Below are 26,697 nucleotides of genomic sequence, written 5' to 3'. Positions count from 1 at the left end.
CACATTTTCTTTTATACAAACTAAATTGTGACAGTCATTATTCATTGAGGGAATTATAATATTGTCTAGGTAAAAATGTCTTAATAGTGAGTAATATTTTTAATTAATATATCCGCTAACTCCATGGATTGTGCTTCTGGGACAGATTGTAGAGTGACAAACGAATTTATGCAGAATTTGGAAAAAACACCAACCACTAGGTGGTGATAAAGCGCTTCCAATATGATTATTAGCATGTATGGAATATCCATTAATAGTGAATTGGAGCAACAGTTATCATCAGCAAGCTAACTGCTGATCAGAATAAGGCATATTTGAGAGTGAAATCTAACAATTCAAATAAAGGTTTGAGCAAAGTTCATATTATGTATATAGTTCAAAAGTGTTGCCGGGGTGAACAGTTCACCTTGTAAACTTTTTCTCAACTAAATCCATGTGTTGCTGTGGTAACAGTGTGCCGTTGCTGCTAAAAATACCCCACCATCGACCAGATAACTTCTGTCTCTAACCAACAGTTCCTCCTGTGTATGTTCTGGTTCACAGAGATATCTTCTTATCTCCACAGAAAATGACACGTTGCCTTTGTTTTTATAATTTCTCATTTTTACTTTCTATAGAGGTTGTTTTTGAATTAGAAAGTGGAGCTGAGAGCATAGACTTGAACATTAACGCATATATCCAGCTACTCAAATAAAACCTCAACTACAATCCCAAAATGTGTAGTGACAGCATAAACAAAGTTGATGTGCATAGAGTGGCTTGCAAAGACAATCACACCCCTTTTTCAGGTCCGGCTTGTTACAAACAGACAGTTTCTGTTCTACCACCATGAACTATATAGTCAAATTCTACTGCTGATGTAACTGGAGCTTTGTGTGTTGGTCAAAACAAATAGTCAAAATGTAAAAAAGCACCCACTCTTAAGCACGGTGAAGGATTTGTGATGAAGAGGGCCTGTAGGATATTGAACCTTGTAAAACTAAGTGACATCATGAACTCCTTGAAAATACAACCAGAGTTTTATGAAACAGACTAGTGATCATCAAATGTTTTGACTGAACAAAACGTTTGTTGACATTTTGACTGCTCTGATGAAGAAGCTGAAAAAGAAGTAGAATCTCTTTTTCAAGAACTTGGAAAAATGATACTTTTAGTTTGAGTCCATCCATTTCAGTGGGGGAAATGTCTTAGGTAGCAGTTTTCAATTCAGTTCAGAAATGCTTTATTTCCCCCAGAGGGGGAGCAAAACAACATAAAAATAGTTCAGCAGACAGAAAACCAACCATCTCCAGATTCTCAGACCTAAACCTTACAGAGAAACCTGTTGGCTGAGCTGAAGAGAACAGAGAATGGGAGAGGCAGCATGACTATGGAAGATCCAGAGAGATACTGTGTGATCCAATCACAAAGTATTGTCTTTACAACTGGGAGCAGCTGGTTATCATCCAAAAAGCTCACATAATACCTGAACTACGACCCCAAATGCCAGAGGAGTAGAAAGGGAGGCTTCAAGGAACAATATCTTCTGTCAACCACAATGGGGAAAAGAATTATATCCCCTACTCCAACTTTTCTCTGAACAGGTTTCTGACCAAACAGCGAGAAAGCAGTAACATGCCCTGGATAGAACCATCCAGGAGTATCATCTCTGCTGCCTGAAAATTGAGCTGTTAGCATCTCATGACAGTCATTAGACTGCTATACTTCACTCTATAGCACAGGTGTCAAACTCCAGTCCTGGAGGGCCACTGCCCTGCACCTTTTAGATGCGTCTCTGCTGCACCACACCTGAATAGAATAATTAGGTCATTAGCAAGGCTCTGGAGAACTGATCTACAAAAGAAGGAGGTAATTAAGCCATTTCATTCCAGTGTTTTGTACCTGTGGCACATCTAAAAACTACAGGACAGCGGCCCTTGAGGTCTGGAGTTTGACACCCCTGCTCTACAGTCAGAGGCTTCCTCAGATGCATCACTATAACTGAAGAAACTTAGGTGTTATAGGTTACTGCAACATCTACTTCCCCTCTGGGGGAAATAAAGCATTTCTGAACTGAATTGAAAACTGCTACCTAAGATATTTCCCCCACTGAAATGGATGGACTCAAACTAAAAGTATCATTTTTCCAAGTTCTTGAAAAAGAGATTCTACTTCTTTTTCAGCTTCTTCATCAGAGCAGTCAAAATGTCAACAAACGTTTTGTTCAGTCAAAACATTTGTTCACCATCCTTAGAGGGATTGGAGCAAGAACACTGCAAAAACAACATTTTACCAAGTACTGTATATTTGGTTAAGTTTCTGGTATAAATATGTTAGTACACCTGAAATGAGAAAAAAAAAAAAAACACTTACAAGTAACTTTTCAGCAAGATATGAGTTTGTTTTAAGCCAATAATACCTTAATATTGATGGAAAAAGTACTTGTTATTGGCAGATAATTTCACTTTTAATATGGAAAAAATGTCTTATTAATTAAATAATCTATTGATTTAAAACTATTTCTTGGTAAGGTTTTGTGTTTTTGCAGTGAAACATCCAAACCATGCAGGATAGATCGACTAATCTTGACATGACCATCATCTTCATCACTCCACCCATCCCAGTTTTAATGCTTCCACTTGGTTATCCAGCTTTGACTCTGACCTGCTGTGACCTCCTGGCCCTGAAAGATTCCCAGATATACAGGATTCAGATTGCAAACACTTGTGACGCAACTTGCATTGCAGACGGGGAGCGTGACACCGTGAATCAGACCGACGAGTAAACATGTTGCGAAATCAAACGCGTCTCCTTCATTCACTCTTCAACGAGCGCTTGCTTGGCGTTCAACAAGCTGGCTTTCTGCTTGGTCATGGGGGAGAGGCGCCTCGTGGTCACTGACACTTGTTTTGTTTCCAGACTTGAAGTACGTTTTGATCGGAGGTGGGATCGGCCTCTTCCTGTCCGCCCTGTTTATTCTGTCCAAGATCTGCATGATCAGGAAACAAGCGGAGATAAACTTCCCAGGTCAACAGATAAACCTGCCAGGTGAACACATTCATCCTCCCAAGTATTAGATGCATTGTAAACTTTGTTTCTTTGTTTTTTTCATGATGTAAAACCGTTTTCCTCTTTAGAATCGAGCGTGAGGAGACCTTCAGAGGTAAGCTGTTATGTCACAAACTTCAATGTATTTTATTGCAATTTTATGTGACAGACCAACACGAAACAGGACAAAGTGTGACCATTTACTCTGATGCCACTAAATAAAACCTAATGCAGAATGAGAATTCCTTTAGTAACAAAAAGCAACATGAAGACCAAGGAACCCAGCAGACGGGTCAGGGAGGAAGTTAGAAGCAGGGTCTTTAATAAAAATGGAAAGTACAGGCGTCCAATTTTTTCATATTTTGATATCAATCCGATACCAATGTGATATGGGCCAAATCGCAGATATAGATACTGATACTGATACCAATACTTTTTATTAAAGTTTTAGATATATCATCAAGCTTCTGACCTTCAGATCTTTTTTAAATTCCCTTTATTTTGTTAAAACCTAAGACAGGATTTAGATAAAGCTCTTAAGTGTTTGCTAAATATTTTAACACCACATTAACTGGGCCTGTTGCAATAAATCAATTAATTGCATGATAAATAAAAACAAGTTCAATAATTTCCAGTTGCATGATTTGCCATTTTTCTCTTTTCTGTCTTTCTACCAAAACCTGGATGACAAAAGTTCTCAGTCTGGTGTTTTGGTCTCAACTAGCCTCTTTTTATTTGAAGGACAATTTTGCACATCATAATTCATTTTATTTGTCGTCTCTATTGTTTTATTAATTTATTTTGGAAATTTAAAATGTCTTCCAGTTCCAGTGTAAATGTTCATTAGAATTTAAAGTTTACTGATCTTTGAGAATATGTTCATGGATTACTATACCATTACCATTATATTACCTGGAAATGGTCTCAAAACAACAATATTATCATTTATCACAATAACGCCTTGGATAATTTATCGTCCAGCAAAGTTTGTTATTGTGACCAGCCTACTATTAATATGATTTGTGTGCGTTTTTCCTAAATAAGTGTGAAAAATTAGCATTTGAGAGCAAATTTAAATAAAATATTTTTCAAGATAGAGATGAGAAACTTCAAAACAAAATTTTAAGATGGAATCTGAAACTAAACATTGATTTTACCAAGTTGGTATCGATCCAATACAGAATTGGCTTTGATGTTATTGATATTTTAGATCTATCTGCCCACTTCTAATGTAAAGAGCAATAACAACAGAACCAGCCAAGATATTTTATGGCAGCTGCAGAAAACTGTAGCTTGTAAAGAAAGAATGTCTAACATGGTGGTGGGGGCATCATGATGTGGGGTAAGCTTTTCTGTAGGTACAGGAAACCTGTTGGGAGGTCAGATGAAGCTAAATGTTTAGAGGATGCAAAAAAATCCAAGACTAGTTTGGAGGAACAGCCAGCCAACACACAGCCAGAGCTACAAAATGTGCTAAATTGGTCCAGTTAAAGTCCAGACCTAAATCTAGCAGAGACTGTGGGATAGTCTCTGCTATGTTCAAACTCGACTGAGTTTGAACATATTTGCAGATAGGCATCAGCCATGGTTAGAGTCTAGATGTGCAAAGCTGGTAGAAACAGACCACAATGAACTTGCAGCTACAAACGCAGGGAAATGTGGTTCTGCAAAGTGTGGAGGGCTGGAAGCAAATGCTCAGCATGCTTTTCAGGTTTTTATCCAGAAAATAATCTAGACATTTCTGAATCCTTTCCCTTCCACATCCTAATTATTCACCGCTTTGTGTCACTCTGTCAAATAAAATCCCAACAAAACACACCGAAATTTGGAGTTGTAGCTTGACAAAATGTGACAAAGTTTACCAGGTGTGAATATTTTTGTGACACTGTCAATTAGCATATTCTGAAGCAATAAGCAACCTCCAATCATGGTTTTCTGTTTTCTTATTACCCTTCTCCACAGCCACATTCTATCATTTTGAATCAGCCCAGCCATTCAGCTTGCAGCGGTATCCAGTGACAAGCGGTGCTAAAAGTCAGGCAGAGTGCAGAGCGGCGTCTGGGTGAGGAGTCACACACGTGGCTCCATGTTGCTTCTTGTATTGCAGCGCTGAACGTTTCCACCTTTTCTCCTGAAAGGCATCACTGTGGAGCTGCTGATGCATGTCTTATTGGTTATTTCTTGTCTCACAAACTTTGTAAATAAAATATTTTTTGACATGTATCATGTGTGTTTTGAAGTATTTTACTAAGAAAAAGCACTCTGCTCAGGCGGCATTTTTAAACATGTCCACCAGATGGCAGCACCCACCTTCAAAATGCTCTCGCATTTGGCTCACCAGAGAACTCTCAAAATCAAAACGCTGAAATATAAAGCGTTTGTCACTCATTTTCCACTATATGTGTTAACTTACTGCATATACAGTTTCATAAATTAACTCATTCTGACTCCCGGAAAGGTAAGTGGGAGTAGAAAGTGGATGAACAGACTCATTTATGCATTTTGCATCCTTAAAGCATGTGTTCAGTCAAGCCTGCGTGTCATTCTGCTCAGATTGGGCCTGCTGTGCTTTGGTGCCATTTTACCTCCACTGCATATGGTGGATATTAACATTATGAGACCTTTACCCGCTTTCTGACAGCATCTCTTCCACAATGGAAACACATGCAGGAGAACCAGAGAAAATCTTCTCTAATAACCCAAACAGCGTATATGCAAACAGAGAGTAATAACTAGCAGATGGAGACGGGTTTAAAAGGATGACTTCAGCCGTTTTCTACATGCTGACTGAAGTTCAGCTTTTTCCTCCTCATGAAAACTGAAGAAAACTTCACCCTCTTTAGCAACATGTACTATTAAGTGAAGTCAGAGTTAGAAAGGAGCTATATTTTCAACAAACTCCAAGCCTCTTATTCTGTTTGCTTAAGCCATCTGGGGAACTGTTATCAACACCTGCTTTAGGTCGGGTAAGAGTATACAGCACCTCCAAATTAGCGCCAAAGTTTGTGGAATTGGACCCAAACGCAGATGGGGAATAAGGAGTCTCCTTGAACAGACACAGACACAAGAGGAGCTGGAAAACATTCCACAGGAAACAGCAAAGCAATGGGAACGACAATCGGCAGGGAAAACAGAAGGATCTGGATCAAGAGGTAATCGGTACCTGGGTGAAGAAGCAGGACACAAACAAACTAAATCAAAATACTTTCACGAATATAAGAATCTAAGACTATAAGAAAGAACCTCAACACTAAAGCATGAGTATGGTACACTGGGCATGACAACAACCCAAAGTGTCATGACAATTACCCTTTCTACCTTCTAAGCCAGCTCTTGCTCTGATGCAAGACTGCTGATTTGATTGACATCCCCCAATGAATCTTATCTACACATGATAGATAATCCAACTAGCTATCTAGCTATCTACCAAAATAGCTAGCTAGTTAGATACCTAGCTGGTTAGCTATCTAAATAGCTAGTCAGATAACAAGCCATTTAGCCATCTATTACTATCCATTTCAGTGGTGCCCAAAGTCGGTACTCAAGGGCCAGAATCCTGCATGTTTTATTTCTCTTCCTGGTGGTAGTAAGAACCTTTTCAGCATGTCAATGTTCTTCTTAGGCCTCTAATGAGTCATCATTTGATCCATTTGAGTTAAACCAGGGAGAGAACTAAAAGATGCAGGATGCCGGCCCTCCAGGACCAACTTTGGGGACCACTGATCTATTCCGATGGTTATCTAGCTAGCTAAAGAGCTAGCACTATCTATCTCGCTAGTAGGATGGATGGACAACTTTGAACCACTTGACAGGCCACCATCTCTAAAGCACCATTTATTTTTTACATAGAACCAATTAGAGATTTTGTCTACAAAAAGAAAAAAAATGACTGACGGTAAGTCACTAAGCCTTAGTGTTTTACTCAGTTACCCTTGACAACAGATAAAGAGGCAACTTCTCTCCGTTCTAGCCATCAGCCTAAGAGAGTAGGAGAATGCATCAGAAACCATCTTGGCGTTGTGGTTCAAGCCCTAAAGTAGGCAAATCATTTCCAACATTTTGCACTAACGCTCAAAACGATGGCGTCTTTGGAAAAGTGGTTTGTCAGGGAAACATTTCTGTTTGTTCAACTGTTGCCAGACTAGGAACAATTTAGAGGCGTCTACAGACTGTCTCCTTTATCTTTATGTCCAAAGCCACCCTGATCTCCACCGTTCTGCTTTCTGATGGTCGATAAAAGCCCACAAAGAGTCCCAAAAACTGACAGGGCTGTAAACAATGATTAACTGTGGGATCTTGTAACTGGAGACTTGATGGGAGAAAGATGGAGACACATAAAGGCCATTCAGAGATCTGGCATAGAGAGTGAAAAAGTAGATGGTGAAAAAAAGGGGAAAAAAGTAATCTTTTCATAATGTTTCAAACTAAATATTTAGTTACCAAGCTAAATGTTTATCTTTGAAATATTTAGTACTGAGCTAAATATTCAGTTTACAGACTAAACATCTAGCTTCAAAATAAATATTTAGATAGCAAGCTAAGTATTTAGTTAATATGCTAATTTTCATGATGCTAACTGGACGTGTACTCCCAAAATAAAAGCTAGGTCTTACGAATGTTCATATTAACACCAACTGACATTACTGATGTACTTCAGTTGTTGCTCATGTCGCCTCTCAATCGTTTCTTTTTGTTCTTGACATGTAAAGCATTTCAGCGTTAAAGGATCAGTCATCGGAAACACAGATGTTTATCAATGGATCTATAGCAAAAGGTGACTACCACCAACAGGACTTTAGCTTATATATAAGCTTTTATTTTGATTGTTCACTTTCAGTTAAATATTTAGCTTTAGGTGAAATGTTTCCTTTGAAGCCAAATATTTAAGTCATCAAATAATATTTAGCTAAGAGCTTGCTAACTAAATATTTAGCTCAGATCCAAGTATTTAGCTAGCTAACATTCAGTTTGAAATGACTAACATGGTAATAATATGACTATGGAAAATTAACTCCCTTTTTTATGACAGGGTAAATAACCCAAATTATTGGTGCTAATTTTGGACTAAATTCACAAACGAAAGTTACAACCCTAACCCTAATGACTTAGCTATTCGAGCAAATGCATCTATGAGCATCGGTGTTGCCACATATTCGTAGTTGGATGTAGATCTGGACTTCGACTGGGCAACTAACATAAATTTGGTTTGATTCAAATTATTCTTTTTTTTAGGGTTGTTCTGACATTGGGTTTGAGTTTAATAAAACTAATTGGGTCAAATCTGAGATATTTTTGCACATAAAACCAGCCCTCCTTCTCCTGCCTGTGTGTTCTAAAATAACAGTTGACTGAGGTCTGTGCCCGCTGTCCTGCACAGCTGGAAGTGTAATATGCTCACAGACGATCTCAAAAACACACGCACACACTCACACACACACCCACACACCACCTCCCTGCTCTCCTTTCCTGCTCAGGAAGCTACATTTCCCACTTCTCTGAGTAGAACTAGAGCTTGCGCGCATGTGTGTGTGTATGTGTGTAGGTGTGTGTGTCCTCACACACGGCAGCACGTCTGTTTTTGTCTGCTCCGCGTGCGCGATGCAGCCGAATGTGCTTTTACTGTCTGGGAGGAGAGTGGGAGGGAAGGAAGGAGGTTCAGAGTGGAAACAGAGCGTCCAGTGTTTCATATTTCACCTCCCAGTTGAAGGGAGAAAAAAAAAAGAGAAAAAGAAAAAGAAGAGAAGGAGGAGGAAACCTGGGGACAATTTTCTTGAGGCGCATTTAACTTGGAGTTTATGGAGGCTGCAGTTGTGGAAAATGAAGATCTCCTCTCTGGTCTTTGCTCTGCTAATCCGAGCATTGTTTGGAGGTAGGAATATGTTGGTCTTTTTCCCCTCAACTTCTGCTGGAGTTAACATGGTGAAAGTTTATAGACTAACTTTGAAGAAAACAGAGAATCAGAGATGATGTAGAGTTGGATTTTGGCCATTAATTAGGGGATGACTACTGGACCCGTATTCAGAAAATGAGAAGGGATTCTAGAGTAAAGATTCATCTTGTGGGATTGTTCAAAAAGGTTTCCCTTTCTCATTAATTTAAAATAGCTTCAGGGTTCCATTGCAACAGCAAAGACAGTTCTCTGTGATTGCATCTCATTATTCTGATGGGCACCGATTGTTTCCTGACTTGTTTTTAAAGCATTAGGTTTAAGATTAGGGTTAAGATTACTCCTAACCCTAATGAGACTAGGATTAACCCTACTCCCTTTGTTGTTAGGGTGCTTTTGTGGCACTAATGGCCTTTATTTGCAGTATTTAGACAGGAAAAAGGCAGAAACAGAAGAAGGAAGACATGCAGCAAAGGTTCCCAAGTTGGGATTTGAACCCCAAACGGCTCTGTTGAGGTCTGAGAATCTGTGTCTATGGGGCACCTGCTCTACCCATAGACTACGTGGTTTGTGGAACTGCTTACATCAGCACAAGTATGCATGTTATAAATATTCCCATTCAACACGTAATAGCAAGGGTTGTTCCTCATTTTCTGAACCCGTGTTTGTTGTCATGAGTACCAAAAATAACCCCATCGTCGGAAGGAAAAGGGAAGGTGACGTTCCATCTGGTCCTGGAACCAGATCTGGGGATGTGTGCATTTTGGGGTTTTATTTAATCTGATAAACCAAGACAAAACAGCGCAAAACTGGGAAGTGGACAGTAAATCACTGATGGTACCTGAAAATATTTGGAAATTATGAAACTGCAAATCTTTCCGTTTACGTCTCTACTAACTAGATACATCTAGAGAGTTAAATTCCTGCCTGTTTTCCTTTGGAAAATAGCTCAACCCTCAGTTGGATTGGATGGAGATGTTCCGTGAGCGTTCACTTTCATGCTTGGCCACAGTCTGCACAAATCTGTGGCCAAACTGAGGATACGTTCACACAGAAAATCTTGATTCTCATTTCCAATTTTTTTTTGGCTGAAATTGTATCATTTTGCGTAGTTGTTCATGCTGCTAATTGAAAACGACTGCAATCAGACATCTGTGTGAACAATTTACAGCCCCAAAATGGCCTGCAATCAGAAGAAAAACATAGACGTCATAGCAGCGCACTGTTTATGGAAGTAATAATGGATGCAGCCATATATAGGTTGATTTAAAGTTTATTCAGAAATGGGAGCCAACAGGATTGTCACACAATAATAAGATTAAAGAAGCTAATAAAAAGAAAGCACAACTAATAGCAACAGCGTTTCATGGAGCACTGACTGCAACTTCTGCAACAAAGTCTGATTGGATGTGTAGTCAGAGTAAAGAGTGGCGAGATTGTGATGTGATTCACTTCGATCACAGACTTCTTTTATATGATCATATTATATGATTTATATGATTATTACCTTCATTCATTGTTTATGTCTGGATTTGGCTCAGAATTATAATGTCATGTCATGCCAAGGATGTAGAAGTTGGATAAAATGCGACATGACCGTTCAGACTGCAGAAGCTTTGAAAACAATCACATACGTATCCAATTTAGCAACATATATTGAAGAGGCGTATACCGGCATTTGTTATAGGAGGAAAGATCGGAATTGGACCGTTCAGACTTCAGTTTATGATTATAACTTTGGACATGGACAAAAAATGGGCAAAAAAGTTTGACCTAAATAAAAAAAATTTTGATTTGGGTCATATTTGCTTTCCGCGTGAACGCAGCTTAAAACTGCATTTCACCCAGGACACCATCCCTATGGACAAACATAGTGATGGAAGAATGATGCGAGAATTTTTTTTTGTTTCAGCAGGGCCAAAGAAACTGGACAGAGATCACAGAGCTAAATGCAAGAAATAAGACCAGTTAAAGGCTTGAAAAGTCTTGAGATTAGAGCAGAAGTTGACACTAAATGTACTCAGATGTAACTCAAATGCAACTATGCAACTTCGTCCTCAGATTTCTGCTTGGCCATCAACGCCACAATCACTCCGTCGCCCTTCACGGTTGCCCAGGAGGGTCAGAACATCACACTCACCTGTGTCATCTCCCAGAGACGGCGAAACACAGCCCTACCAGTCGTCAAATGGACCTTCTTGCCGGCAGGCGCGGATCGACCTGAGGACGAACTCCTGATCGCCCGGGTCAACATGAGGAAAGCTCGCTTCTATGGGAACTACACCAAGAGTTTCCCCTGGCCAAAGTTCAAGCTGACGGTGGTGAAGCAGGGGAAGATCTTCGAGCTGCTCGTCCAGAAGGTGTCCGAGGAAGACAGAGGACTCTACATGTGCCGGGTGCAGGAGTTCAAGAAGCATCAGGACCGCTGGAAGGCCTCGACCAACTACACCGCCGCTACAGAGCTCAGAGGTAAGGGGCCTTGACTTTTCTTTTCCTCATTTTGGGAATTAATTGGAATCATATGGTTTTGTATTAAATGTCTCACAGCCCTGAAGAGTGGCAGAAAGAACTCACAAATTTAATAGCCATTTGTTTCACAAACCAACTTTTGCGTCTTCAGAAGCTGCAGTTTCTGACCACAAGTAGGTGATGTAATTTGTGTGGCAGTGATTCCAGGGAGCAAAAAGCACGATTCTGCTTTTCATTTGAGAGGGGGAAATGTCATCAGTTAGGAGCAGGCCCGGAGATAAAAGGAATCCTGCATGTCACCAAGCTGCAGCTCAGGCTGAGTAACTGATCCTGGAAAATGAGCAAAGTGTCTGAGGTTTTTCAATGCCAAGAACTGGCAGGAGAGACTTTAACACGGTGGGATGGAGACTTTAACACGCTGCATCATCTTCTGGCTCAAAGATGATCCAGAAAAATTAAAAAGTTCTTCTTTTGCACTTTTAACAATGCTTTTGAGTCAGTCTTTACCCCCGGTGGAATGTTCACATGACAACTCCACTGAGTTTCAAAAGCAAGAAATTGGTTCACATGTTTGAAGTTGTCCTGGGTTTTTAGATCCATTGGTCCAAATGTTAGAGAAAGTTGACAACTTTCTCTAACATTTGGACCAATGTCCCTTTGCAAGTTACACCTCAACCTTGTGCTTTGTGTTTCCATCGAATGCTATTCGTTCACTCTGAAGTTTTATCATGCGTCACTTGTGATGTAGAGCCTCCTATTGAGGCCGTTTACTTGGACCTTTTCCAATCCTTTTCCTGAAAACTCCAAATGAGGTAATTAACAAATTGAGGCATTTTCCGTATTATCGACATTTGCCTTATAAGGGTTTTAAAATATGCTTTAGCTCCGTCAGTTTGCACAGGTCCAGCTGTAATTAATTCTTCATTCTGTTCCTATAAAACTCTGCTTACAGCTGTTTTTGAAAGAAACGTCTCTGGACCCTTGGATAGCTATAGACCTATGTTCAAGTTTTCATTCCTTTCTATGTCTTTAAAAATGATTGACCTCATTTTAAGATTCCAGTTCGGTTTTAGAGCAAACCACAGTACAGTTATAGCATTACTGAGAGTAATAAATCATTTGCTCTGATTCTGGTAAATCCTCAGGTTTAGGGTTGGGTTGGCCTTTCTGGTATGATCTTAAGGTTTTACTTCCAGTTGTACAACAGATCTTACAGTGTGGTTGTTAGCAATCTCTTGTCCTAAACCAAGACGGACCTTGGAGTACCTCAGTGGTTCGATCTTGGACCTTTTCTTTAGGCATATTTATCCTTGGAGGGCATCATCCGGCTGCATATCGTCTATTTTCATTCTTGATGATACACAGCTGTACATCTCTTTTCATTCCAGAGACACTTTTAAAATATTTCATGTGCTGTATTCTTGCTGCTAAATGACTGTTAATGGTGTGACTGGATCAGCAATTTTTCTTTATTTTTAAGTGCAGGAACAAACATGTAGGTTTGCTTAACTTCCTTAAAACAAAAAACTCAAAGCCAACCAAATATTTATGCCATTAAATTCCAGTAGTCTTTATAATTCAGATATTTTTGCTGAACTTTTAATTCTGACAAAAACAAGTAATTTAAAAATATCTCCCCATGTACTGTTGCTCTTGTCCCACCACTCCCTGTTGGTTGGTTGGATCCAACTAATCTATAGCTGCTTTGGAAATTATAATATTGTGGCTTGATTCTCATTACTTTATTTTTCTTAGTATGGCCCCAGTACTCTAAATAGGCCTAATAACAAAGACAAAAATTTTTTACCAGTTATAAGAAAACCTATATCAATATTTTTAGTCAGCTCAGTTGCTGACTAAAATAGTTAATTTGGTACCATCTTAACTAATAAAATGCTGGTGAAGACAAAAAGCAGGCTTTTATGACAGACGCAGCTCTATCTGAGGATAGGTGAAACAAAACAGAACAACGCTCCAAAGGTGTATAATACTAGTAATTTGGTCTTCTGCATTCTGTTCCAATGTGTAATGTTTGGCCTGAAGCAATAAAATGTGCTATAACTTATTTTCTTTTTGTCCCGCCTCTGCATTAACTAGATTGTTCTCATGGCACACCTCAAACATGTGACTAATGGTCCTCAGATTATCCTCTATCCCTCTTTTTACTCTGTAATTGTATAGTCGTGTTTTATTTTCTAAAGCGACATTCCAAGCTACTGACACGTACCTATGATTTTAGGTTGTTTAAACAAAATCTTTGGTGGTTTCAGAAAAGCTGAAAACTCCAGCTGCTGTTTAACAGAAGAAAACTCTACTCATTTTTAAAATGTAGTTCTTCAACAGTCTGGTATTTATATTTGAGGGCCACTGAGTATTTTATGCTTTGAACACCACTACTTGACTCTAAATGTACACTTTTCCTATGGAGTTTCTCTGATGTTGGAACCATAGTCCTTGATGATAAAACAAATGTAACACATAAAACAAACCACGAGGATTAGTGTCCCTATAACCAAGTGAAGTTATTGGATATACTTTTACTTGAGTATATGTGCACTTCCATTAACCATACAATTGCGCGATTTGAATCTACCAAAATAAAATAGTTTAATGGAAACACGGAAATTCAGAAAAATCTCAAATTTTTTTGATAAAATGTTTTTGCGCTAGGATGATGTAGTTTTTCAGCTGTATGAAAATATGCGTTTCGCAAAACTACGACATACAAACGTTTATTGCTGAGCTGGACTTTTTCAAAGCAAACCTCTATTTCAATAAGCTTTCTACTGAGGTTAAGGGATTGAGTCACTATGATGGGTTATGCCTCACAACCTAAAAATGTAAACATCCCAAATCTTTACGTCTACCAGTGTTTTACTCTCACCCGCTGCTAGATCCTCCACATGTTTTATGGATGCAGACAGAACTTCTTAGCTGTTATATTCAGCTGAGGCGGCTATGGATCACAGCAGATGCACATAAGAGCTGTTGCCATTGGCCTTAATAATGTGGAGTTTCTCTCTCAAAGTTGAGCAGAAAAAGAAAACTCAAAATGCAGAAACAGAACAGAGATGGTTGTAAGGAGAAAGGTAAAGCTTGAACAGCCCACAGGCGAGCCGCCTTACGTGTGGGTCCTGACACACTGTGGTTAAGGAAGTGGGAAGTTATTTCAGTCCAAGGAAGCACTGCTCTATTATGGTTTGAGTAATAATAAAAATGCTTACGCCACTATATTTCCATGACCCTAACAATTTAGACACCAGAGCCATTAGCACAATGTGTGTCAATAGGAAGCAAACCGAAGAGGCTGTGTTCTCTGTAGGCCAGTCCAAGCCGAGTACCATACGTAGATTTCATGCGAAAACATAACCACAGCCTTTAAAAAGCTGCTGAGAGCTGCACATTCTTTGGGAGTCTTACAGATAAAACGGGAAGAAGAGTTGGTGGGCTTCATTTCCACTCTCCACTTTCCGAGCCCCTTTTTGTTCAAGTTAAGAGATTTTTCAGCAAGGCTAGTAGAAACAGTGTGAGATCTCTTTGGTTGAGTTTACGGTTTTAGCAAATTGTATTCTTTCCAGAGGTTTGGCCAATCTAACAGGGTATTTTCACACCTGATAGTTTGGTCGACTCGGTTTGATTGGGGACCAAAATTGTAACAATTGCAATTTTGAAGTGCAAAGTCATCTGCATATTATCTAATATTTAAAAGCTCTTCTTCATCGTAAAACAATGACTTACAGTGACTTTGGCAAACCAACGTTTGAAAAATCTGTTTTTCCTCTGTGGTACAACAGGGGTGAAAATTTCATCCCATTATTTATGCAAAGCACTGAACTCAGCTAGACATTCAGCAGTTTAACAGCTCCCCTGGGGCTTTTAACCCCCAGCAACATAGCTCATGTTTTAGATGACTCTCGCAAGAATACTGGAGATTAGATGTGCATACATGTGTGTGACATCAAACTAATTGGATTCTTATGGTGTGAGAACATTAGGTGACCAGGTGTTTTTACAATCAGGCACATTCACTGAACCCCCAGCGACATAGCTCACTACGATAATAAACAGCTCATCAAGAGGTCAGGAGGTTTGCTGGGAAGTTCAAGCCTTCGATAATAGCCTCCACCTGGGATAAGAAACAGATATTAGAGATTCCTTTACACATTTCTCTGCTCTTTTGAACAGTTATGGTTTTAGGTTTAGATAAAGTATCAGAATCATGTATGTCTTATTAATTTTGAACTTTTAAAAATGTATTTTAGTGTTTGAGAGTGGAACAACCAGATAGCACAGCACATAACTTTTAATGCACTGTGGATTTTGTCTTAGCCACACAGGAATAAATCTATAAACTTATAATTATAGTCATACGCTCCAACTAATGTTTTGGTGAGTGTTGACAGCACTCCTGTTAATCATCTACAAGTTTCTGCCACAATTTCAACTGGTCTGCTTAGTACATTTAATAAAAGTCATATAAATGGTTGGTTTTGGTCCCACTTTTAAGTATAGTCCACATTTTCAAGCCTTTCAGGTAGCTTAAGGTAACCCCTACAAAATCAGTTTGTATATGTTTGTTATAGTTCAATCAACATTTTTTTAATTTTGAAGTATCCCATTAGAAAAGGTTGATGGAAATGGCAAAATTCTAAATAATAAATTAAAGTGTTTACACTTCCCTGACATGGTTTTTGTCTTTTGTGGGAAGAGTCAATGTGTAAAAGGGAGATGGAAATGCATTTGCCAAATAAGTTCGAATGCTGTGAACTGTCCCATCCTCTGGTGGGTCTGTGCCTTACCAGAAACACAAAACTAGAAAACAGGCCAGACCTCTACTTCCTGTTTTCTCATTTTTTGGCAACATTTTAGAAATTTGCTCAAAATTTGCAAGAAAAGTGGATGGGAACAAAGTTACTGTCCAGTTTGTGGGATTGTTTTGCTGCCAATGGTAGTGGTGTGATGCACAGAGAGTGGAATAGTGAAAATGGAGGACTATCTCCAAACTCTTTCAGTTGGACAATGAGCCCCAAAACATGAGCCCCCAAAACACAGAGTAATAAATCAAACAGGCTCACACTAGGCTTCAAGAAAGACCTCAGCCTCAGTGGAAAACTGTTATGAAATACAAATGTTATTTATGTCAAGTTGTATATGCTCTAAAATCCTAATATAGCAGTAAAAATTTCAAAACTCTGAGAAAAACACCACAAGTGAAACTACCTTAAGTACTCATCAGGCCTCTAAAATAAGTTTCAGGGGTCCAAATTTACCTGGCATCTTAAAAAGCAAATTAGATGGGAAAGCAGTAAATATGTTAGATATGCATCAAAACTGACAACAGGAAGTAAGTGGGTGGAGTAGTAAAGGCTTTGTTAACAGTTTGTCTTCTCATTCATTTACAGTCATCAATAGTACAGCAGATTGGAGCAGTGATGATTCCATCACAGAGGTTCATTATGCAGTCCTGTTCATGTCTGGGTGCCGATGTTTACTGGCTTTGTTGGCGCACAGAAAGGAGCCACAAGTCTAAAACACAGAGTGCAGCTGAACACAACTCTGGCTTTTGTATTCAAACAGAACGTGAAAGAATCCCTCCACTGTGGCCTTTTGGCTTTGTCAGCCATTTGTTGAAAAAGAGATATTTTTCAAGATGAGAGGAAAACAGTTTCATGGCACACAAGCACTGCAGATTTAGGAGATCGGCCATTACTCTGACACGCACTGCAGCTGCGCTGACTGAGTCACGGAGAACCACTGGCAAAAATGTAACCCTGATTTAGTTTGTAGATAACTTACTATGAAGGAATTATGGATATTTCTACCAGCTTAGCTGCAATTTAGGAGAAAATAATCAGTGAGAGAAACATAATGGCGTGCTAACTACTAAAGGTGTAATAGTATGAATATGTATGAGAAATTTTCAGAATAGCCCATTTGGTTTTACAGGCATGTGTACCGTACAGTTACGTTATCTTCATGTTTATGTAGAACTAAGAGCTATTAAACACCAAAACAAACTGAGTGTACTCCCAACTATCACTAAACTCAGCTACTTAAAGTTATTTTTTTCTTTTCAGCTACTGTGACAATGGAGAAAGAAAGAACCTTCTCTGTCACCATTTTTTAACACTTAACTGAATTACTCACCTGAAACAGCTTGAAACTGAATGTAAACACCAGTGGTGTTAGAGGAGGTCCAAATCCTGCTGCAGCATTTAGCTAGCTTAAAATGCTACACAGCTGCAGACATGTGGGCAGGATTCCCTCTCAAGAGGGAAGTCCCCAACAGCTGGACTTTCACAGTGAGTCCAGGGAACACTCAAACATTGGGTGTACTAAAACGACTTCAAAGCGATAACATTTCATATTGTCAAATATTCTATATCACAAAAGGGTGACGGAGGTTCGGGAGGTAGGAGCTCCTCCTGTTCGTCCTCAAATCCCCGCTCCATCCATCTCAGTCATTGTGTTGTTGGGTAACCCGCCTTGCCTGCAGCTGGTGGTCAGAGCGTCAGTCAGTCTGGCCCAGGACAGCTGTGGCTACAACATACCTCACCCCCATCGGTGTGTGAATGACTGTATTACGACACGCTTTAGAGTCTTTGTTTTCAATTCTTTAAGGATAATCACTGATGGGCACTTTTTATTTATAGCATTTTATCCAGTCCACACTAAATCTCTATTCAGTCCTTTACAAGACACTCTTTGACGCTCTAAAACTTAGCATCTTCAAATTATTTCTAGAAATTTGAAAAATACTTTGCTTACCATTGAAAATGGTAAAGAATCTAAACATGTTGTAAACATACTGACCCATTACAACGTTAAAACCGTGGTGCGTACCGAACTGGGAAATTTAGTTTGGTAAATTTTCCAGTTTCCCAGTTTACCGAAATAAATTCTATTGAATTTATTCTATTATTCTATTGAATTTATAGAATAAATTCAATAAATTTATTGAATTTATTCTAATAAATTAGAATATACGTCCCAATGAGTTTCATGTCAGATGAGAAGTACTTTAAGTCGCAGATAGTACCTTAAGCAGGTATTAACATTTCATTAAGCCCACATTTCTGTTTGTAGAAACAGATTTTCTATGGGTATAAAATTTAAACATGTTTTTATTAACCAATGAGAAACTCGTCATATTTAAAGGTTTTCAAATATCCATCTGTGTTTAATTAGTCTATGTTTCAATTACTGATAAAATTCATAAAATGGACTTCAGATATTCTCAAAAAAGAGGGTCTATGAAGTAGGAAGTGGTTTTCCTTAATACAATGAAATAAATACATTTTTAATGAAGTTATCTTTAAAATTATTTTTTTATCCGAAACATGTAAATGTACCAAAAAAAAAAAAAAAAAAAAAAAAGAAATCCGTAGATGTTGGGAGGATAGTGTGAGCCGTCATTAATGTCACTTGTGAAAACGACATTAATATTTCTCCAGACGGACTTTTCCTGCTCATGTCCACCTCATGATGTCGTACCGACTTGGTAACATGTCGGCCACGAGGTTTGGTTTGTCAGTCTGCCAGCTGGCCTGTGAGAAAGTCTCCAGTAGGCGAGATGGCGAGCCAGCCCGTCGTCAGCTGCTGGTGGTTGTGGGTATTTTGAGATGTGCTAGTGGGTGTCACTTCACAAGCTTCCTGCCACTAGCTCGACAACAGTACCGCCATGTTAAGACTCCTGTGGTTGGATGGGGTGGAGGAATGAGCGAGTGTGTGTGTGCGTGTGTTTGCAGGGGCAGTGAGGGGGGGAGGGAGGGAACTTCACTTCGAGCATGGGAAACATATTAGGAAGAAGAGGATCACCAGTGGCTTTTTATTTGAAATGTTCGGGGTGTAAATAAGACTTGGAGTGACTTGAAGTTAGCAGATTCAACAATAATAGCCAGCCAATCAGATAGAGAAAGACCTTCTTGTGGAACAAACATTCAACCGTCGGATTGTATGCTGTTGATACCTTTTGCAGTTTTATTACTTATGAGTTGAATTTGAAGATGAGATATTCAAAGTCTGAATTTACCATATAGAACTAAGGATAATGTTGTAATTGAGTTTCAAATTTTGATTTGTTTCTTGTGAGGTCTCATGGCTGTAGTAATTTAATGTCACTTGTGAAAACGACATTAATATTTCTCCAGACGGACTTTTCCTGCTCGTGTCCACCTCATGAACTGACACCAGTCCAAAACTGGTGTCAGTTTTGGACACCAAATGTGTCCAAAACTGAACGTACTCAGAGTCCACTGATTTCAACATTTTTCTCAAAAATCCTGAAGTAAATTTATATTGAATTTGTTTTACCTAAAATCAAAGAAAATAAAATATTTTAATGAAATGAATATACCTACTGTTGAAGAATTGGGATCTCCCATTATACAGTACCCCTGAATATACCATTCTGGTATATTCAGATCGGTATCTGAATATATCGATCTGAAAATATACCAATTCACACAAATGCGTTATTAAAAGTTTTCTAATTTTTCTGGATGGATTGTTTACTACTTTTGTCTGGGGCTTAGCAATAACAACTGGATATGGGTCACTCTTTCTGAAAAAATGCTTCCTGTATTTAGCAAAGTTGAACGAATGGGTGTGTCCAGGACTGTGAGTAAAAATAGCTGAAAATGAGTGGTTAATGATAGAAACATGTGTGTCGAGCTTAAAATGTTTCTTTAAGATTTTCATTGGTCGGCAGGCTGGAAAAATTTGCATGGTTCTTGGACTTGGTCAGGGGCCAAACAAAACATTTCTAACGGCTATAGAAAATATGTGACATAAAGATCACCCAATTCTTTAAAGGGGCAACATTTTACTCAAATAAATGATTTCAAAAGTTCAAAAATGGCAGCTAGCTTGAAAAAATGGCATCCTAAAATTCAAGCGGCCAAAAGAAAATATGAAAAACATGCAACATCAGGTATAAGCATTCAGTTTTTTATGCTCATATCCAGACATGATGGGGGGAGATCTGAAAAGTGAAATAAAACATGAATGTGAAACATTTAGATGCTTTTACACAAGGGAGGAGGTCAGCTTTGGCTCCATGTCTTCCTACAGTTAGCTCTATTTAAAGCACAAGCCTATGTGTAATCAAGCTCCAAAAAAAAAAAGGAAAGAAAAAAGCCACAGTGATGACTACAGACCTCACGTGTTTCTATTCTCTCCCTCTTTCTGTGCAGTGCATGTTCTACCGACCACCGAGACCAAAGAAAGTCTGTGGAGTTTGTTTGAAGGTGAGTTGTAGTATTTTTAGCAGATGTGTCCACGTCTGTGGAGAACATGAGCAGGCGAAAATATCCCAGTCTGAAGGAGCAGCTCAGAATAACTCTGCATCATTTTGTTTTTTACTTTGTTTTGCCTGTAGTTAACGAACATGATGTTTTTTGAACCAATGTGTGTGTGTGTACGCGTGTGTGTGCGTGTGTGTTTCAGATGTGTACCTGTGTGCAGTGCTGATCTGCTCTGTGGGTCTGCTGTGCATGTGCATGTTCACTGTGACCATAATCTGCCAATTCATACAGAGGAAGCAGAGACTAAAAGGTCAGCAACACTTCTTTTTGTTACATATTTTGTGGGTTATTTAATGTGATACCAACATAAGATATTGTGAAATGGAAGGAAAAGGATCCATGGTTTCCAAATGTTTTCAGCCCCTTTTACTTCAATACTCTAAGATAAAATGCAGTGCAAAAAATTACCTTCAGAATTCACCTAATTAGTAAAGTTCCACCTGCCTGCTTCATAATCTCTAAAGTGAATATTTGCAGATGTTCTCCGTCCCATGTAACCGAGCTTGAAGCATTCTGCAAAAGAGAAATTTCTACCTTGAAACATATCTTTACACATTTCTTTGTTAAAAAGCTAAATAAATAAATAAAAAAACATGTATGCTTTTCCTTCCACATCTTAATTTATGCAGTCAATAAGATAAATTCTTAATGTAATACATTGTTGGTTGTACTTTTAAGAAGGAAATAACATTTATTCAGTTCTCTTCCCGTTCTCCCGCTAATGTTAAAACTAAAATCTGTTGTATTTTTGCAGATCAGTATCACTTGGTTAAAAGCCCTCAGAACAGGTAGGATTCCTTGTTTGTTTTTTTTGTTTTGTTTTGTTTTGTTATTTTTACACTTCACTTTCTTTCAGAACTCCTCTCTTGTTAAAAATGAAAACCAACTGAAAAAAACACAAACTAAACTACGCTATTTACTTGGTTTCACTCCAGCTCAGGAGAGACGGTCACCAGCGTAGTCAGTGTTTCTCCTGCTCTTCCTAAGAAGGAGAGAAGATACAGAAAGAAAAGGAGCAGGGACTACCAGGAGGAGAAACCACCAGAGATACCAGCGAAAGGTAAACACAAACATGTGCTGCTTTAACAAGAACAGAAACAAGTCTGGAAGAATATATCGCCCTCAACACGGAAGTACATCAGAATTTAGCTCGGAAAAATTTAGGGGAAGCTAAGTGCGTTGAATGATTTTAAAGTTAGCAAAAATGCTAAGCGCTAAATGAAAAATTAGCTAGATGTCGAACTTCATCGAACAGAGAGTTTACAAAAACAGTCAAGGGTAGCAAAATTTAACCCTGAAAAAAATTTGAGGAAGCCAAGTGCGTAAAACAAAACATTAGCTTTGCTGTTAGCACAACAGTGAATTAGCGGAAGTGTGTCCACCATTGATCAACAGCAGAACATTCAGCTTTCCACAGAACTCATCTGTATTTTGTCCTTGCAGCCCCCATCGAAGACAAAACTCGCAAACCCAAACTATTAAAACCTCAACCAAGGAAAGTAGTTCTGGTGAGTTTGTGCTTTCAGTTCCTAATCTTGTTTTCAAGTATTTTTTTTAATCCACCGTGTTTGGAGGAGAGCTTTATATGGTCAATCTAGGTGTAAAACATTCAGTCACACACAGTCCACATGCTATGAAAAGAGACCAACATGGAGTTTAAGGTGTGGAAGATGAATGTGAGAATTTCCCATAAAATGTGTGATGATGTGGTTTTTTGATTATATACGTTTTAAAGTGCTTTTAAACCCAGAACTCCTGGTTGGTGGCAGCTGCAGAGAGCATGTTCACATTTACCCAACCCAAAAAAGTTATGCACTTAGTAAATCTACACCATCTTTAGCCCTTTAATTAGCCTAATTAAGTTTTTTATAATGGATTTTTTCTTCTTCTCATGCTTCCTCGTCCCACCACTGACTCCCCTCTCCTCCGTCATTATGTTTTCCTCCGCCCTTGCCTCACCGCCATCTCGTCCCCAGCCCAGGATAGTGGAGGAGAATCTGACATATGCGGAGCTGGATCTGGTGAAGCCGATCCCAGAGGCGAAAGCATCTCGGAGCGGGACTGTGTACGCTCAGATACTGTTTGAGGAGCAGCAGCTTTGAGACGGAACACAAACCACTAAAAAAACTGTGCCTTGTATAAAAACTGTTGACTATTTATGCTCTGTTTTTGTGCTGTTTTGTAAAGAATGGTTTGCGGTGGAGATAAATGGGTATTGTTTTTTTTTTGATACGACAAACTTCTACATGTGGTTTTGTAGATATTTTGGATATCTTCTTCATATGATAGTAACATACAATGTGACATTTTTTTGCCTTCTTTCGTTTGTTTTATATTGGAGTATTTGTATTTAATGTGGTGAAGTCCTGTGTACCCCAAACTAACATGGTAGACGACTTAAGCTTAAGGAACTTTAAATTTACTGGAATCTGCGAAAGGAAACACTTTGGAGATACTTCTGAAAAGCTACAATAAAATTAACTGGCAATCTGAAATCCCCAAAATCCAGATTATACAGCCTAGAATCAACAGGCCCAAGCCGTCTTCCCTCGCATCAACCACCTTGTCTCCACTGCCTGGACTAAGATGAACCAGTCTCCTTAACCTATGGGAGCCTCACCTATGGATGTGGTCTGAGATTCATCAAAACCAATGAACTGAAATTACTCTGACCCATTCCATGAGAAGACAAGGCCTTTGATAAGAATGCTCATTGGATTACCAAAACCCCTCCACCGTGTCAAGCTGATGATTCCTTGGATGTTTCAGATGAGAATCATTTCCTCTAAGTTTGAGACCATTGGAAAGGGATTGTTCCGTCCATTCTTCAAGTAGAGGACTTCCTAGTATTTTGCCATCTTGTTCTGAAGGATTGAGCAAGCTATGGAGTCTTGTACGTGGTTACGTTAATTTCTTGTGCTGAAGAAAAAAATAAGTTCATGATTTAGTGGCCCATCAATGTTCCGACTCTTACCAACAGTCATGAGACACGGAGCAAGGAAATGATCGACTGGGTCAGGTTTTATCACACAATAATCACATGATCAACAACTGGATGTTACCACTGGCACAAACCAAGAAGAAGATGGCAGGAAATAGTGGGAGGATGATGACGCAGCATGTTTTTTGATGACCCATCACGTGAACAACTTGAACATGTTGTTCATGTGACTTTTAATTGCATAACAGAAACAACACAATTGCAGAATTTTTTTTTTTTTTTACATTACCGGAATATTGACGTTTTGCGCATGTTTGTAATGGACATGCATCTAGTGAATGATGTAAACATTTCTGAATGAGTGACAAAATTACTGACATATGTCATCATGATTGTGAACTAATCCATTCTCAAACATCATTTCCTTCTAATGTGTCCACAGCAATATTCCCCTTCGAAGCATCTGGGTTCAGTCTGTTTCTGTTTGTCCCCCAGCAATTTATTATGACCACAGAGTTGATACAAACCAGTAATTAGCCCCCCATTTTCCCTCATGGGCAAGTATGCAAGACCATGCAGGCACTTTCATCTGGCGCCAATGTCAACTCAACAGGCTGTTCACGGCACACACACATTTATACACTCATGAGAGACAGGACTGGGGTTACGCTAAAATGGATACAAGAAAAAGCACACCTGATTGTTGAGGTAATGCACATGAATTTTGAATTCTCTGTTTGGCATAAATTTCTGCTTAATTTGAATCTCAGTGAGGGGGTTTTGCTGATCAAGAGCAAGAAGCCACAACATGTCCTACAAATCTGTGCAACTCTTGTTTTTCCACTTTCCATCGCTGTGTGTGTGTGAAAACAATTGGATCCTCTCTATTTTCCACTCAGTGATCTTTTGGACTCAAGAATGAGAAAAACAAAAGGGGAAGCATTTTTAAACGGTGAACTTGAAACCCAGACGCAGAGGCACCCGATCCTTCCCTCCCCTCAAGACTTTCACTATCTTCCCTGGGCTTATCCATACAGCTGGAGCTCTGCTGCCTGCATACTGAGGCTCTTAAAAGAGTTTATCTCAAAAGGGAAGTTTCGGCTCATTTCCTGTCATCAAATGTGAACTGAACCAGCATCTGACTGTTTACCAGTTTAACTTCATATAAAGCCACTGAATAGACGGTACTGGCTAACTAAAGACTGATGTCAAAAACATCAGTTAATAAAATTAAGAAAGAGTTGGATGACCGTGCATAACAAATGGGACACTCTGTTCTCTGGGTGTTTGTAGGAAAAAGCTTGTTGTCGAGTGTTTTTCCCAATGTTTGTATTCTCTCTGTATAAAATAAGTGACATTTTGGTGGATAGTAGAAGTGTCTTAAAAATGCCTTTAGACTGTGAAAAGTAAAGTTCCTTCCAAACCACATTGTCCATAATGGGCGTCTGCTAACCAGAACCATATGTGTGAACTGTGCCTCTGTGCCACCTCTCGCTTTTCGCTCTCTCTGCCCTCTGCTGACCTTGGCACTGGTCCACATTCCTGCATTTAGGCTTGTGCCTTTTTGTTTGTTTTTTTTTTTTCTTGGACCAACGTGTAAAAAGAAGTGAAATAAATTGACTATAAAGGGGAATTCAAGTAAAACTTTGTAGAAGTGTTTTGGGTAATTTTTTCATAGTTTCATGTATGTTGATGTTGGTTGGTGAAGGTAAAATGTCTCCCAACTTTGGAGAGAAACATCCTATTTCCAGAAAAAAAGTAGTCAGTATCACTTAATACAAAATTAAATAGATCATCTTCAAATATTGCTGAAACATAAAAGTGATACAATTCTTAATAAGTAATTATAATAAATTATATATAGCAACTACACGTGATCAAAAGTAAGCACACTGTTTTTTTTGTTTGATTAGTGACGCCACCGAATCTTCAGTCTGTTCACTTCAAAGAGTCGTTTAAATTACTCTTTTTTTAAAATGTATATTTTAAGAAGTCATTTTATTCCTGATAGTTTTATGTTTTTTGTGGGTGAAGTTCACCCACAAAAAAGAATAATTCATATTTAAAAAATAATAAAATCCTACAGTATTCTTGCAGAAAAATAAGTATTTTGATAAAATATAAAACTTAACAATAAAAATGTAAAATACTCATGTAGCTATTTGAGTATTTTAGTGCTAGTTGTAATACAGACAAAGAAATAATAGGAAAGTGTAACCAAACCAACATTAAAGGGAAAAAGTGGATTTGAGTTGCTTTAACAGAAACAAAATTCTACTTCTGCAACATTCAATATAACAATTAAGGCAACACACCAGTGGAAAACACTCTAAAGGGCAACAAGAAACCTAGAACGGAGCGCACCGTGACTGTCCTCATCCTCTCTCCCGCCACATGAAGTCTTCGTCAATGCAGCACCAAGGTCACGCACAGTGCCGCCATCACACATGACCAAAACAAACACTGGAAGGCAGTACCACCGCTTCTCCATGTCACCTTTTTTTGGTGTTCTGACATTAGCTACGTCAGAACACCGTCAATATGCTCCCCGTAAATAAAGCTTGGTTGTTTTTGATTTTTTCTGACGGCAATAGTAGCTCGTACAATGAGGTGAAGGAGCTCAGTGTTTTCACAGATTATCTGTCTCGTATTATACTGTCAGTTTTAGTATGTAAAAAGTATTTAAAACTGTTAAAGAACAGCTGCATTCTTCAGCTTTAAATAAAAATAGTAGATCATGAGAGAAAAAAATTAAAATATTCAGGAAGGGAAACGATAATAAACTAAAAAAATAGATCTTAAGGAAATAAATATGGCAAAAACTAGAGTGAGATTAAGCAAGAAAAGCACTACTTTAAGCAATATCTAACCATATTAATCTGACAGATGATTAACATGTCAGAACCTGGAGGTGGAGGTCAATCTTGTCTGAGGATAAAAACATGCAGCCCCTAAAGATATACAAATGATGTCAGAGGAAAGACACAACCTATTGTTAAATCCAAAGAGGGTGTGTGTGTGTGTGTGTGTGTGTGTGTGTGCGCGCGCGCGCGCGTCTCGTGTACGTC

The 26,697-nt window shown here is 38.7% G+C and overlaps 1 protein-coding gene and 1 long non-coding RNA gene across 3 annotated transcripts in view; one reads left to right on the top strand and one right to left on the bottom strand.

Annotated features, from left to right (window-relative positions):
* The window catches only part of LOC107837158 (uncharacterized), a 294,598-nt gene that overhangs the window by 265,353 nt on the left and 2,548 nt on the right, over nucleotides 1–26,697 (bottom strand). The gene's annotated exons all lie outside the window — the stretch shown is intronic.
* vstm4b (V-set and transmembrane domain containing 4b) overlaps nucleotides 8,666–26,697 on the top strand; it is a 48,280-nt gene continuing 30,248 nt past the window's right edge. The window contains exons 1-8 of one of the 2 annotated variants that reach the window (XM_007560214.2): nucleotides 8,668–8,896; nucleotides 10,976–11,383; nucleotides 20,578–20,631; nucleotides 20,831–20,938; nucleotides 21,443–21,476; nucleotides 21,624–21,748; nucleotides 22,132–22,196; nucleotides 22,665–25,284. In XM_007560214.2, the coding sequence (XP_007560276.1) occupies nucleotides 8,845–8,896; nucleotides 10,976–11,383; nucleotides 20,578–20,631; nucleotides 20,831–20,938; nucleotides 21,443–21,476; nucleotides 21,624–21,748; nucleotides 22,132–22,196; nucleotides 22,665–22,790 (972 nt within the window). In that variant the 5' untranslated portion in view covers nucleotides 8,668–8,844 and the 3' untranslated portion in view covers nucleotides 22,791–25,284. Of the gene's footprint in view, nucleotides 8,897–10,975; nucleotides 11,384–20,577; nucleotides 20,632–20,830; nucleotides 20,939–21,442; nucleotides 21,477–21,623; nucleotides 21,749–22,131; nucleotides 22,197–22,664; nucleotides 25,285–26,697 lie in introns of those variants that run through there. The other variant, XM_007560207.2, reaches the window with a different exon arrangement.

This window comes from Poecilia formosa, unplaced genomic scaffold (assembly GCF_000485575.1).
Source record: "Poecilia formosa unplaced genomic scaffold, Poecilia_formosa-5.1.2 Scaffold4, whole genome shotgun sequence".
NCBI lineage: Eukaryota > Metazoa > Chordata > Actinopteri > Cyprinodontiformes > Poeciliidae > Poecilia > Poecilia formosa.
The sequence above is the reverse complement of the archived record's forward strand: the minus strand, read 5'-3'. Positions and strand labels throughout refer to the sequence as shown.